The 14,151-nt window shown below is 33.9% G+C and overlaps 1 protein-coding gene across 2 annotated transcripts in view; it reads left to right on the top strand.

Annotated features, from left to right (window-relative positions):
* The window catches only part of LOC149067071 (voltage-dependent T-type calcium channel subunit alpha-1I-like), a 313,211-nt gene that overhangs the window by 251,173 nt on the left and 47,887 nt on the right, over positions 1 to 14,151 (top strand). The window contains exon 13 of one of the 2 annotated variants that reach the window (XM_089252945.1): positions 12,536 to 12,692. The exons of the other annotated variant lie outside the window; for it this stretch is intronic. Within the exon in view, the coding sequence (XP_089109071.1) occupies positions 12,536 to 12,692 (157 nt within the window). The remainder of the gene's footprint in view (positions 1 to 12,535; positions 12,693 to 14,151) is intronic. 2 annotated transcript variants of the gene reach the window in all.

Raw genomic sequence — 14,151 nt, 5'->3', positions numbered from 1 at the left:
GCAATGCTGCCTTCACTATACTTAGAGCTGACCCACACTATAGCACAAATGGAATGGCCAATATATATTCACTGGAATCGCTTTTTCTCACTTCTGCCAACACTGTCTTCTTCTCTCTATTTTTCTCTGCTTTGTTAAATGTCAGGTTTTATTATTGATACAATTTTTAGATTTGTACAGCAAATAAAATATCAAACTAAATACAATCAAAACAAGATTTTTTAATAAACTATATATTGAACTGAATATTAAAATAATATATTTAATTGTTATTAGCATTTAAATTCTTTGAATACAAAATATTTCTCCACAAATTAATGAAGGTGAAACACACTCACTCATGGGAAGAGAATATCAAGTTCAGAAAGTAAGTGGAAAATACAGAATATATGCGTGTGTTTCAAGTTTCGTATTATATATCTACTTCTCTTTTATTTTTGGCTACAGGTCAAGCAAACTGCGTATTCGAAAAGGGGTGGAAATTTTTTTTAATTAATTATCTTTAATTCTCAGGATCGTCCTCACTTGAACGCGGGGCAAGGTGCATCTCAACAATTTTGGAGCACCAAAAATGTTTAGGACCCACTTTGCCCTAATTTTATATATTTTATGGGAGAGGAGAGTTGACATCCATTATTTCAGCATATACCGAAATGCTGAGAAATATTCATAAAAATTTATTTAAAAAAAGCAATTAAATGTAGATTAATACAAAAAATTGATGAAAATTCAGCACTGAAGGTAATTTTAAAGTGATATCCGAAACTAATGAAAATTTTGGAATTAATGAATTAAAAATAATTGAAAAAAATTTCTGCCCCCCCCCCCTATGAAAATTCCCAATTAATGAAAGAAATAATTCCAGGTGATGAAAATTCAAAATAAACAAAAAATAATGATTACATAATTGATGAAAATTCAGAATTAACGGAAGAAAAAATCCTAAAGTAACGGGAAAGCAAGTCTAGAATTAATGAAAATTCAGAAAAAATTCTAGAATTAATGAAAATTCAGAAAAAATTCTAGAATTAATGGAAATTCAGAAAAAATTCTAGAATTAATGAAAATTCAGGAAAAATTCTAGAGTTAATGAAAATTCAGGAAAAATTCTAGAATTAATGAAAATTCAGGAAAAATTCTAGAATTAATGAAAATTCAGAAAAAATTCTAGAATAAATGAAAATTCAGAAAAAATTCTACAATTAATGAAAATTCAGGAAAAATTCTACAATTAATGAAAATTCAGGAAAAATTCTAGAATTAATGAAAATTCAGAAAAAATTCTAGAATAAATGAAAATTCAGAAAAAATTCTAGAATAAATGAAAATTCAGAAAAATTCTAGAATTAATGAAAATTCAGGAAAAATTCTAGAATTAATGAAAGTTCTGAATTAATGAAAGAAATAATTCCATTTCCATTATGAAAATTCAAACCAATGAAAGAAATAATTCCATTTCCATTATGAAAATTCAAACCAATGAAAGAAATAATTCCATTTCCATTATGAAAATTCAAACCAATGAAAGAAATAATTCCATTTCCATTATGAAAATTCAAACCAATGAAAGAAATAATTCCATTTCCATTATGAAAATTCAAACCAATGAAAGAAATAATTCCATTTCCATTATGAAAATTCAAACAAATGGAAGAAGTGAATCCAGAATCGATGAAAACTCAGAATGAGTGGGGAGGGAATTCCAGAACTTAAATTCAGAATTAACGAAAGGGAAATTCCAGAATTAATGAAAATTCAGAAGTAACGGGATAAGTAATTCTATTTCCATTATGAAAATTCCAAATCATTGAAAGAAATCAATCCAGAATCGATGAAAATTCTGAATTAAAGGAAGAAATAATTCTAGAATTGATGAAATGAATAATTCCTGAACTGATGAAAATTCAGCATTAATCAGAAATTATTTAAGAACTGGCGCGCGAATGCCTCCAATATTTTACCGTGAGTATATAATATATAAGCTCACATAGCGTGGGACCCAGTGCGACTGCACCTGTCGCAAACCCCTAAAGGCAGCTCTCATTTCATATTATATATTTTTCCTCTTTTGTTTTTGGACGCAGGCCATGCAAAACAGGGGGCTCAGAAAAGGGCTAGAAAAATTTTAAAATTAATTATCTTGAATTAATAAATACGTTTTCTACGGTATTTCTGAATGTGCGGCTATATAGCAGTGGCCAGCCGCACATGCGTCAGTCTTCTTTTTTTTTGTTCCTAACAATCGTGCTGTGTGAAGGCTCCTTGAAGGCTCCCTAACACTCCTGCCCATAAGGGGTCCCCTTGTTAAGAGCCCCTGATCTAAGAGAAATGAACGAGAGTTATATTATGCGAAATTGTCAAAAAAAATCCACCCCAACTTCAAAAATGAATTGATCTCAATTACTTTGTTGACATAAATGCATTTTGCATATCCTTAATAGTATTAGAAAAAGTATTTGGCATTCAGTTTAGTTTAGTGGTATAAGTCCCCATTTTATTGGCGCTGCAATGGGTCCGTGGCATAAGGGATGTGTGGCTTTTTCATTTTCTTGGTATACGAGTGTCAATCGTTTTCATTTTCTAGGTGCAGGGTTGTAAATGGCTTTGATTTTCTTTGTACAGGGACGTCAATGGGTTTCATTTTCGTGGTACAAGGGGTCCAAGGCTTATATTTTAATGTTACAAAAGGCCCATGGCCTTCATTTTATTGGTCCGTAGAACATAAAAGGTTAAGAACATCTGCCATAGATCACTCCAATTTTGGAGAAAACAAGAACAAACAGAATCATTTTCATAGCTGTACAGCCTCCTGTGCCGGTAATGTCCTGGTCAAATTCAGTAATGTTCCACCGGATTTATCCTGTGCCGAGATATCTTCCAGCCCAGCTTAGTGGCAGGGTCTTGAATAAAGTGTGTACCTAACAGTCTGAATGCTTATCTAGTGTCAGACTTTCTAGTGCTGCCATCTATATTTCAAATTGTGAGCGAAGTGTAATGATTGAATATTTGTACTGTTGTGAGCCTGTTGCTCTGTGTGGTGAGGCTTTTTAACGCGGAGATCGACTCGCATTCGCGACTCGAAGTTGGGAACCACATGGACATAGAGCCTGCATTCCCCAGTCGATTCCAGGAGGACTTCAATGGCTCACATGCTCGAACAGGATTTTCAATCATGTCGAATCAAATGAATTGTTGTAACGCAAAGTACACGGGTCACGAGGGTCCAACGAGTTACTTTGAGCCCAATGTTGTTTGCTTTGTGTGTTCATTAAAACCTAATTCCATTCTGGTTATTTCATTTGAATTCTCCCGTAAAACAACTTAAAAATAATAGTAAATTTTTATGCTTATTGGATGGCAATTTTTAATATTCTTAGGGGAAGAAAAAAAAATGAGATGAAATGTTTGAGCTCATACAATAAATTTTTAATGTGTATATATATTGTGTTTTTTTCTCGTGTATTTTTACAATAAACGTCTAATATTTGACATTTTTAAGGATGTAAAAACCGATGCAGAGGAATGGTTTGAAATGAAATTCTTCAAAACAAGAAGAAAAAAAAATTAGACTTGGAAGTTTTCATGCTTATGAACACAGCATGATGGGAAATCGGGACCATTTCGGCTTACCTTATAAGAAAAGAAATTGTATCACGCAAAACATCGATTCTGGCGGAATTTCATTAACCTTCATGTGACATACTAGTGCGGGGTTGCGCGCTTCCATCTCCTCTCTCTCTATCTTTTCCACTTTGTATTCCTTACTCTCCACCCCCCCCCCCCTCCCGTTCGTTCGGGAAAAATGTCGTCCTCTTCAAATGCAATAAACATAATGCTTTAGAATCTCGCACAGAGAAACGAGCGTTTGTTTTATAACAATATCAAAAGATGAGGAAATTTGATTCACGGACCGATGTTAGATTCTATTCTTTTTTCACTTCAGTGGTGGTAGTGAAACCACTTTTTGACAAGTGGCTGCACTTTGGGCCAATGAATGAAATAGGTTCCGTCAAAAGAAATGAAATATATTAGTCTGGATTTTTTTTTTTTTTTTCAATTTTTCGCAGTTTCGACGAAATTTTGAGGCCATACTGAACGAAATTTATGAACATGATCTTGATAACCGAGTTTCAGAGACTAAGTTTATAAAGTTTTATAGTGATATTTAAAAGTACTTCATAAATAATAAATTAATTCGAATGCAGCTTTATTCTTTTCAACATTTCAAATGATAATTTTTTCGCGGTAGACTCGAAAGAAAGCATGGGACCTGCAGTAAAAGCAAATCAAGTAAAATGTTCAAGTAATTATATTCTTAAGAATAAATCCTAACCCTAGAACTGGGGAGTTGAAGTCGCAAAGGATATACAAAATTAAAGTTCTGAGGTAGGGCCCATACTACTTTTCGGTGGCAAGCACGTGACCAAACTGATTAAAATTCATAGCAGTTTAGGAACAGCGCATCAATATCATATCATATATAATATTCATTGCAGTTTGTTTGACATATTCTTGCATGCTATTTGTAGAAGTCATCTAAGAAAATATTCATGTTCTAGGAAAATATTCAAGCTCTAGAAATCATCCATGAAAATATTGATATTCTACGAATCATCCAGGAAAATATTGATATTCTACGAATCATCCAGGAAAATATTCATTACCGAAGAATCGTCCAGGAAAATATTGATGTTCTAGGAGAGAATCATCTAGAAAAATATTCGTTTTAGAAGTCATCTACGAAAATATTTATTCTCTGTGAATCATCCGGAAAAATATTCATGCTCTAGAAATCATCCATGAAAATACTGATGTTCTAGGAATCATCCAGGAAAATATTGATGTTCTAGGAATCACCCAAGAAAATATTGATGTTCTAGGAATCACCCAGGAAAATATTCATGTTCTGGAAATCATCTAGAAAATGGATATGGTTCAGGAATTCTGAAAAATGTCCATGGTTCAGGAATTCTGAAAAATGTCCATGGTCTTTGGAGTCTAGAAAATATCAATGATCCTATAATTCTGAATAATATCCATGGTCCTATAATTCTGAAAAATATCCATGGTCCTATAATTCTGAAAAATATCCATGGTCCTATAATTCTGGAAAATATCCATGGTTTAGGAAACACCTGAAAAATTTCCTTGTTTCAGAAAGCGGCAGAAAGATATACATTATCTACATGATAGGAAGTATTATACATGATATAGGAAGATATACATGATATAGGAAGATATACATGATATAGGAAGATATACATGATATAGGAAGATATACATGATATAGGAAGATATACATGATAGGAAGTATTAAGCACATTTCTTGCTCTCACATAGTGAAAATTTCAATAAATCCCGCCGAGACTAATAAGTTGTACGTATGTTTAATTGACAAAGGACTCAGCGGGCCACGCGTTGACCTCTGATCTGGAGGAAACCCCTTAAGTAATTTTCATCCACGTCCTTTGCATCGTTATTGTAAATGCTGTACTGCACTGCTGTACTCTTTACTATTTCTCCCACAATCCCCAGCTTTATATCATAGTTTAAGAATTCTGTATCAGGCATAAAACTGTATATTGCATAAACTTCAGTATTACACCGTTTCCATCATCATTTTCTTGACAAAGAAAAATAATTTCTCCCTCCCGTATAATAATTAAAAATATCTCTTATTTAAAGCTCAATAAAATATACAGGGTGTAACTAAACTGATGGTCAGAACCGTGAGTGGTGGTAGAACTCGCTAAAATAAACTATTTTCACCATACAATGTGGGATCAGCAAGCAAGTCACGAGCCGCGACTATCCCTGGAGTGAATGAAACGTCGCCTTTCTCAGACCGTTAAATTCAACTGTTATCCTTCGCCGATATGCCGCGTGTATTACTGCTCGTTGTCGCTCACTTGAGCATTCGTTGTAGAGTTTTCGATAATAAAGATTCTTTATACTTTATTATTCGTCTCTTTACTGTGTTCATTTTCATCACGCAGGTGCCTTCTCGAGGCTCGCCGCTTGCTTTCCGACCCCACGTTCTATGGTGAAAGTTGTTTGTTTTGGCGAGTTCTATCACCCCTTACAGTTCTGATCATCAGTTTAGTTACATCTTGTATAGTGTGTCCCATGAATTCGAGATTAGTTTGAAAAATCATAAAGATACTGAAGGAATCGGTTTATTTAAATGCTGTTAGTTTTCACGAAAAAGTATTTTTGGTAGAGAAAAAAGAATTTTTTTTTTCGATAGAAGGCTACTTAAACCAGTCTGGTAAGTGATTAGATCTGAACATTTCTTGAATTTTCTCTGCTTCCAAAACGGTCGTAAAACCTCAGCCGGCGATTCGTAGCTGAGGTAAAGCAACTTTGTCAGCAGCGTTATATCCAACATCACAATGAAAACTTTATGCAAGCGCCAGTAATAGGAAAATTCAGAGCTGTTAATCGTACACCCTTCATTTTATTCGACTTTGATTATCATATTTTCAGTGATTTGCATTCGTTCAGTTCCTTCTATCGACAAAAATTTGAAATAATTTTTTTCCCAGTACAAATGTATCCAACAGATACGGAAGACTGGCTCAATGAAGAGATATCAGAGCTACAGGGAAGGGGAAAATTCATCTCTTATCTCACGTTATTTTATCTCTTCAGCAAACCACATCCAAATGTGCCAATTCCTTCAATTTTTTAGAATTTTTAAACTATGTACGAATTTATGCGATACACTGTATTTGGATATCGACAAAAGAGAGAGAAAATGTTCTTTTTTTTTTAACAAGGATAGGGTCCCAGGATGACGTCTTCAAAAAGTTATAGAAAAATTACCACTGATTCTACTCATTTAAATATGCACAGAAATATAAATAGAACCGGCGGAATAATCATGGGTAACTCGAAAAAATTTTAAATACCGTATGAATATTTTAAATGCCAATACAGGCCAAGAATGAATTAAAAAATCTTAGAGAGACGTCATTCAAACAACAGATGATCAGGTACAGCACAGACAAAGAAAGCGGGGGGAAAAATAAGGAAGAAATGAAAAAGGAGCGCTTTTTTGTTTTTTTTATAAGAGTATGGAAAGACATTTTTTTTAGATATCGCCAAGAACAGCCAGAGGTGATAAGTAGCTAACTGTAGTCATTTTTTATAATTTTTGCTGTTTTAATAATTGCACTTCGGAACTGATTTTTTTAAATTGTTTTCTGGGTAAGATGAATGTACTTGAATTTTTTCATAATTTTTCAAAGATGTCATCTTGGGACCCTTTCCTTGTAAATAAAGATGGACAGAAATAATATATATATATTTAGGTATAGAGTATACATATTTTATTCGATTTTTTCACTGCTTTTACGTCATTCTTTCCAATTTACCTAACCTTTAAAAAAGAATATCCTTCGGTACTCTAAACGCAGTGAACGGTGAAATGGTACCGATTCTTGTCATTTGTGCCGCTAGGTACACGTAAAGGATATTTTTCCTCTTCGATAAGATCCAGAGTGGAAGAAAATCCCAAAAAAAAAATTGAAAAAGAGAAGCTTTTTATCGCCTGTTGCATGCATTTGGTTCAAGCAAAAAGAAAAAAAAGTAGGTAAAATAACTTTTCTTTTTTTGCCCTAGATATTTCCTTTTACGAAACATTTTAAAGGTCATATTTTAAATTTATTCTCCCCAAACTCCAGAGAAAATCTACTTTTTTTTCTGGAATTTTTTTCTTTTTTTTTTCGTACGTCGTTTGAATTTCCTCCGAATGTTTTCTCTTTTTGTTTTTTGTTCCTTTGATCTTTTCGAATGGATTTCTGTTATATTTCATTTTTTGAAGAAAAGAACATCACAAATATATTCATTGCAGGAGTTGAGTAGCTCGATTATATTCTACAGTTTCCCTCCCCCTCTTATTTTCTTTGTTATAAGCATTCAATCATTTCTTCGGAAATGATTTATCGGGATCAGTCGCCGTGTTTGCTTCGAAAATCGACTCTTTATCCTTCACTCAGAGTTTTTTTTTGTATGTTTCCTTGAAAGATGAAGAAAATAATTTGTTAGTCGTGAGTCACGTTGATTGATATGTACAGGAATATACCGTTATTCATATTTGATTGATTGATTTATTTATCGTTCCGTTTTATTTGAACGTTGATTTCGTGCTCAGAGTTTGGTTCGCAAAATACGAAAACAGCCTTTGTCATAGTACGGTCTCAAATTTCAAACGTGAATACTTTTTAACACAGCCATCTTCAACCTTTTTCTCGCGACCACCATGGTGCTCTCCCCCATGAATGCTCAAGTCTCATGCCCGATTTCATGCTCGTGAGAACTTGATCAGTGCTTCAATTTTAAACACCTTGTTATAATTGATACAGGTCTGCCATTGTCAGACGGGGGGCATGGTGCGAAAATAATTTCGGGGCACTTTAGCTCCGATTTTATACCTTTTGTGTGGGAGGGGAATCGGTATCCAAAGATTCATGTACTACCCAAAATATACAGGAATACTGAGAAAATATATATATTTACCAAGGAAAATTCAGAATTAATGAGAAGAAAATCCTAGAATAGATGAAAAAATTCAAAGTTGAGGTAAAAATTCTAGAATTGGGGAGAATTAATGAAAGAAAAAATCCCAGAATTTTGAGGGGAATTCAGAATTAATGAGAGAAATAATTCCAGAAGTGGTGGAAATCCAGAATTTTCATGATTTTTTTTAATTCATTCTATCGGCGCTCAATATATATATATATAGTTATTTATTTTTTTATTTATATATATTTTTTTTTGAGTAACCCATATGTCAGACGTGGAATAATTCCACCGGATATTTTTTTCGTACGTTTGTGCATATTTAAATATGTAGAATCAGTGGTATTTTTTTCAAAACTTTTTGAAGACGTTACCCTGGGACCTTTTCCTTGTAAGCCTTTGCAATGATTATAAACGATACAACTGTGAACGGATATGATGATTGCGTGTAAAAATATACGTGTATGATATTATAATTCGGTAATGCTCAACGCTGAATTAATTAACCGGAGTTCTCAGCAGCCAATCGACCAATTGAACTCGAATTTCATCGCTGTGTGAAATCGGTTCATTTCGGAAGTGCATCGAAGATCAAGTGATTCGATTGATTGGACAATGCCAGGTCCTTGTCTCGATAATAAGAGGGTTTATCCAAAGCAGGTCTATTAACGGAATTTGAGCTAATTCATCGAGCCTTGCTCACTACTCTCGGACGCGCACGAATTTGCTACGCCCAATTTGTTCTGTAGTTTGCAAGTAATATGCGTAAGGATAAGTGTATTCGTATTTCAATGAGGGGAAAAGGAAAGTAGTACGAGTGTTTTCGCTCTCAACAAGCTGATTGTTAGAAGATTTATTCGCCTTGTAAATCAAACAGAAGCCGACAAAATAAAAGGAACATATTCATTCAGCCGTCTCCGTTATGCTTTTCCTCTTCAGTTTCTTAAACTCTTCGGTATCTCGAATACACTCTTCCTGACCAACCCGAGTAAACTCATCGAGTTTCTAGAATACGCTCTCTCTGACCAACTCAAGTTTACTCGCAAATAACTCGAAAACGCTCTCCTTGACCAGCCCGAACTGACTCGTCGAATCTCGAATACACTCTCTTTGATCAGCCCGATCTAATTCGTCGAATCTCGAATGCACTCCCCCCGACCAACCCGAGCTTACTCTCTCTCGAATACGCTCTCCCCGACCACCCCCAAGCTGACTCGTCGAGTATCTCGAACGCTCTCTCCCTGATTCTTCATTATTTTTCTTTTTCTTCTTCACCTTTCCCTGACCAACTTGAGTTTACTCTCTCGAATACGCTCTCCCAGACCAACCGAAGTTAACTCGTCGGGTATCTCAATTACGCTCTCCTTTACCAACACGAAATGGCTCGTCAAATTACTCAAAAACGCTCTCCTTGACCAGCCCGAACTGACTCATTGAATCTCGAATACGCTCTCTTTGATCAGCCCGATCTAATTCGTCGAATCTCGAATGCACTCCCCCCGACCAACCCGAGCTTACTCTCTCTCGAATACGCTCTCCCCGACTAACCCGAGCTGACTCGTCGAGTATCTCGAAACGCGCTCCCCCTGTGTGTGATTCTTCATTATTTTTCTTTCTCTTCACCTTTCTTTCCTTCTCTTCATACACCTTTCTTTGTATCTTCTCTTTTATTTTTATTTTTCCTTCATATCATTTCTGACTTCTTCCTTTCACTCTTTACAATACAGTTTTTTCCCCTTTAACTCACTCATCGCTTTCTATATTACGCTATTGTCTTTTGATGCTTTCTCCATTTCTCCCACCCTTTTCTTTCTTGCTTTTCTTCCTTATTCTATTTCTTTGTTGCTTTCATTCTCGCCGTGTTCACCCTTCCTCCTTATTTTTATATTCTTTCCTTTCTTTCTTTCTCTCTCTCCTTCCGTGTCTCTTTCTTTATTTCTTTGTTTTATTCCACCAATCTATCTTCCCAAATTTTTTTCTGTCCTCCCTTTTTTTTCTTGCTTTTGTAATTCCATCTCGTTCTTTCTTCTTTTTATTCTTAATAGTCTTTTTTTTCCTTACCTTTATTCTTCTCTGCTCTTTCTTATTTCTGTACTCATCTTCCTTTCACTCTTACCTTTCATTGTTTCTTTTTTATTTCGGCTTTCCTTACTTATTTTTCTCCTACTCTGGCCCTTGCTTTCACATGCACACTTTTTGTTTCTTCTCTTTCTTGATTTCTTTCTCCTTTCTTGCTTTCTTCTCCGGTCTTCTCCATCATATTTTCCCTTTCTTTCTATCTTCTCTTATCGCTTTTCTTGTTCTTCATCTTTATCATTCTCTGCTCATTTTTTTTACTTTATACCCACTTCCAAAATCCTGCCCCTTCTGATTTTATTATTTCCTCTCTCCACATTCCATTACGTAGTTGTTAACAATCTTAAAAATAGGTTTCTTCATTTCTCAAAACGCCTATTTTTTATCGCTAGCGAACAAGAGTGTATGCAGGATCCCTCTTTGTGGCCTACTAATGAACTGGAAAGTTTGGCATTGGGGGGGCACAGGAAATTTATTTCAGAAAAATTTAAAGTTACTACCTATAATAGTTATATAAAGGGGTTTTTTGTTTGTTTTTTACAAAAATATCTTTATTTTGTTTACGCCTTTTCTTGTGAAGCCTCAACGTGGCTCTAGATGTGCACTATGATTTCGATGTTTCTCATGGTCTTAAAGTTTTATAGTAATTAGGATACGAAAAAAAACTTTAAATATACATTAAAAAATACGTTCCTGTAGCATAGCATTAGGCGAATGCACCTCTGATTCATATATCGAATTTCTGGTCTTTAAATTGTTGTCTCAGCTTGTCTTTAAGGTGCAGATGCAAGCTAAAATAGACCACAGAAAAAATGCATGAAATAGATACTACAAGGCAAAACTAATCAATAACGATGATTTTGTCTCGGATTATTGACTCTAAAACTTGAAACTGAATCACGAACCTAATGTTTTAATTTTTTTTTTTTTTTTTTTTGCGTCTTTTTAATGTATTATCAAAAAGTTTAACATTTTCATCATTTATTTTTCGAATCACACGCAGATTTCCACTTACTTTCAAAACTTTGAGAAAAGTTTATATTGCTATACAATGCTGTATGGCAATACAAATCATAGAAGAAATTTGCAAGGGATGTATCTCCATCCCACTATCACAAACTGAACATGAAAGCTCTTACAATATAATAGGTAATAAATGTTTTCAATCACAACTTTGACGAAAACTCAAGAAATAGTTTTGTCTTTAAGAACAAGACGAGAATTCAAAACATGTACCATGTACGCATATTACCGTAAAGTTTACGTTTTTATTTCCCCATGAAGGAAAATATAAAAAAAGTGTAGGGCATATACGTAATAAAAATAGGGCACATAAAAGAAAAAAAAAGTTGGTTCCATGTTATTATCGTTTTAGTAGTTCTCAAGATATAATTAACTAATTTCGCTCATGAGCAAACACGATCCTTTTTTTTGTTTTTGAAAAAACCGAAACTAAAAAATAATTTTTTTTTTCATTTAGGGATTGAAATAAATTTACTTTTATGCTCATTAAAAAAATTCATTTGAATTCAAAGCGAAAAAAATCCTGCAATATCCGAAAGAATTTCATCATCTTGGGTAAAATTACGGAATATTTTGATTGAGTAAAAGATAAAAAAAATAATAATAAATAACAAGATAAGCGTGAGGTATTTTTCCACCAAGTTAAATTAAGCTATGATAGATATCAAAAGCGAAACAATTCTTCATCATTGAAACTAGTTCTTAAAAAAATCGCTTAATTAAATTAAGTTAAGGAAAATAAATATTTCTCGTAAGATTTTTCAGATGCAAATAGGCACATTCAGACTTTCAAAAAATTATTATATGAATTTTTAATAGCTAAATGAGCAAAAGAATGATAAAAGAGGGTTCCACGGACTAAATATTTAGTAGAAACAAAGGCGAGCCAATTAACAGAATCTTTTGTTGCCAGCCTTCTAGGAATGCATTTATTCGGAGGTAGATTTTGCATACGCGGAGAGGGACCCGAACTGTGCACCTGCGAAGAGCTACAAAAGAAGGACATCCTCTGTCACTGCGATCGAATGAATTTCGACAATTTTCTCTGGGCGACGGTGACCGTATTCCAGGTAAGATGTCGTGTCACCAAACGTCTTCATGTATTAAACAAAAAAAAATATATCCATGAAACACGCCTTCACATCAGTGTCCTCACAATTTTAAGAATTTCTTACGACCCCGTGCATCAAACATTTTACGATCCCTAATTCAACTTCATGGGATTAAAAGTTATAACAGACAAGTTTCTTTTTTATGAACCAAAAACATTTTGCCACCGGGTGAATACGGCCATGAGTTAATTTAATTCAATGGCCATTAACCTTCATCAACGCAATGTCCACCTCAGCTTTAAGAAATCTTAAGACCTTTTGCAGTGCGACCCCTGCTCAACCCAACTTCTAAAAGGTGCAAGTTATGCAAGATTTAAATTTTTTATGAACTGAAAATTGTTTGTCATTGAATTTTGCAGCTGTGTGTCCTAATACGGCCATGAATCAATCGAATTTAATGTCTAGAATTGTCCATCAAAAGCACCTTCATCGGTACATTAGTCCCCACGATCCTGTGCATCAAAAACATTCTTCGACCCCTGCTTAATCCAACTGCAAAGAGATTAAAGTTATAATAGACTCAAATTTTTTTTTATACACATAAAATATTTTGCGTTTGAATTTTTTGCCTCCCTGTGCCTGAATACGGCCATAAGTCTATCTAATTTATGTCTAAAAATCTCCATCAAACACTCCTTCATCAGTACATTTGTCACCACAGTTTTGAGAATTCTTACGACCCCTGCTTTTTTTTCCTTTGAATTTTGCCGCGCCGTGTCTAAATACATCTAGGAATCTATCCAATTTGATGTTGAGAAACTCAAAAGAATCTACTTAGGTAGATGAGTAGATTTCGGCATGTTTAAGAATAAATGACGCTATTGTGGGATTATTTTTAAGAGAAATATTGAAATTTTCATGCAAAAATATTCCAAATGATATATAATACAAAACTGAGAATCATTATAATCCCACCAGATAATTTTTCTGCAATTGCATCTTTGTCATTGATTACAATAGCATTATCACAATCAATAAAAAAGATTTTAAGGTGAAATATTTTTTTGAAAAAAATGAGAGAGTATAACACTCCAAATAGCTTTGCGTTACTCCTGGACCTTGTGTAAGATGCTTTTACACATACGTTCTTGAAGGGAAATCATCGTTTGATCCAGTTTTTCCATGGAACTTGATGAATTCGTTAATGTGAAATACATAAAATTAATCTCTTACTGTTAATGATTTGGGAACGGTTAAAAATTCCATAGAAAATATGAAATTAAATTGATGAATGTATATTTCGCAGAAAAAAAATTTACGATTGCCTTTCTTTATTAGTGGGTGATTGTGTCTTCGAAATCTTATCTTGATCGACATTTGTTAAAACATTTTTATAACAACTTCAAGGTTATATCTAAAGGCTATGCTACTAACTGGCCTATGAGACAGATAGTGTAACAAAAAAAAATTCATTTTA

This window comes from Pholcus phalangioides, unplaced genomic scaffold (genome assembly GCF_987345545.1).
Source record: "Pholcus phalangioides strain wild (caught in Gottingen) unplaced genomic scaffold, Ppha-v1.0 ptg000031l_1, whole genome shotgun sequence".
Classification (NCBI taxonomy): Eukaryota; Metazoa; Arthropoda; class Arachnida; order Araneae; family Pholcidae; genus Pholcus; species Pholcus phalangioides.
The sequence above is the reverse complement of the archived record's forward strand: the minus strand, read 5'-3'. Positions and strand labels throughout refer to the sequence as shown.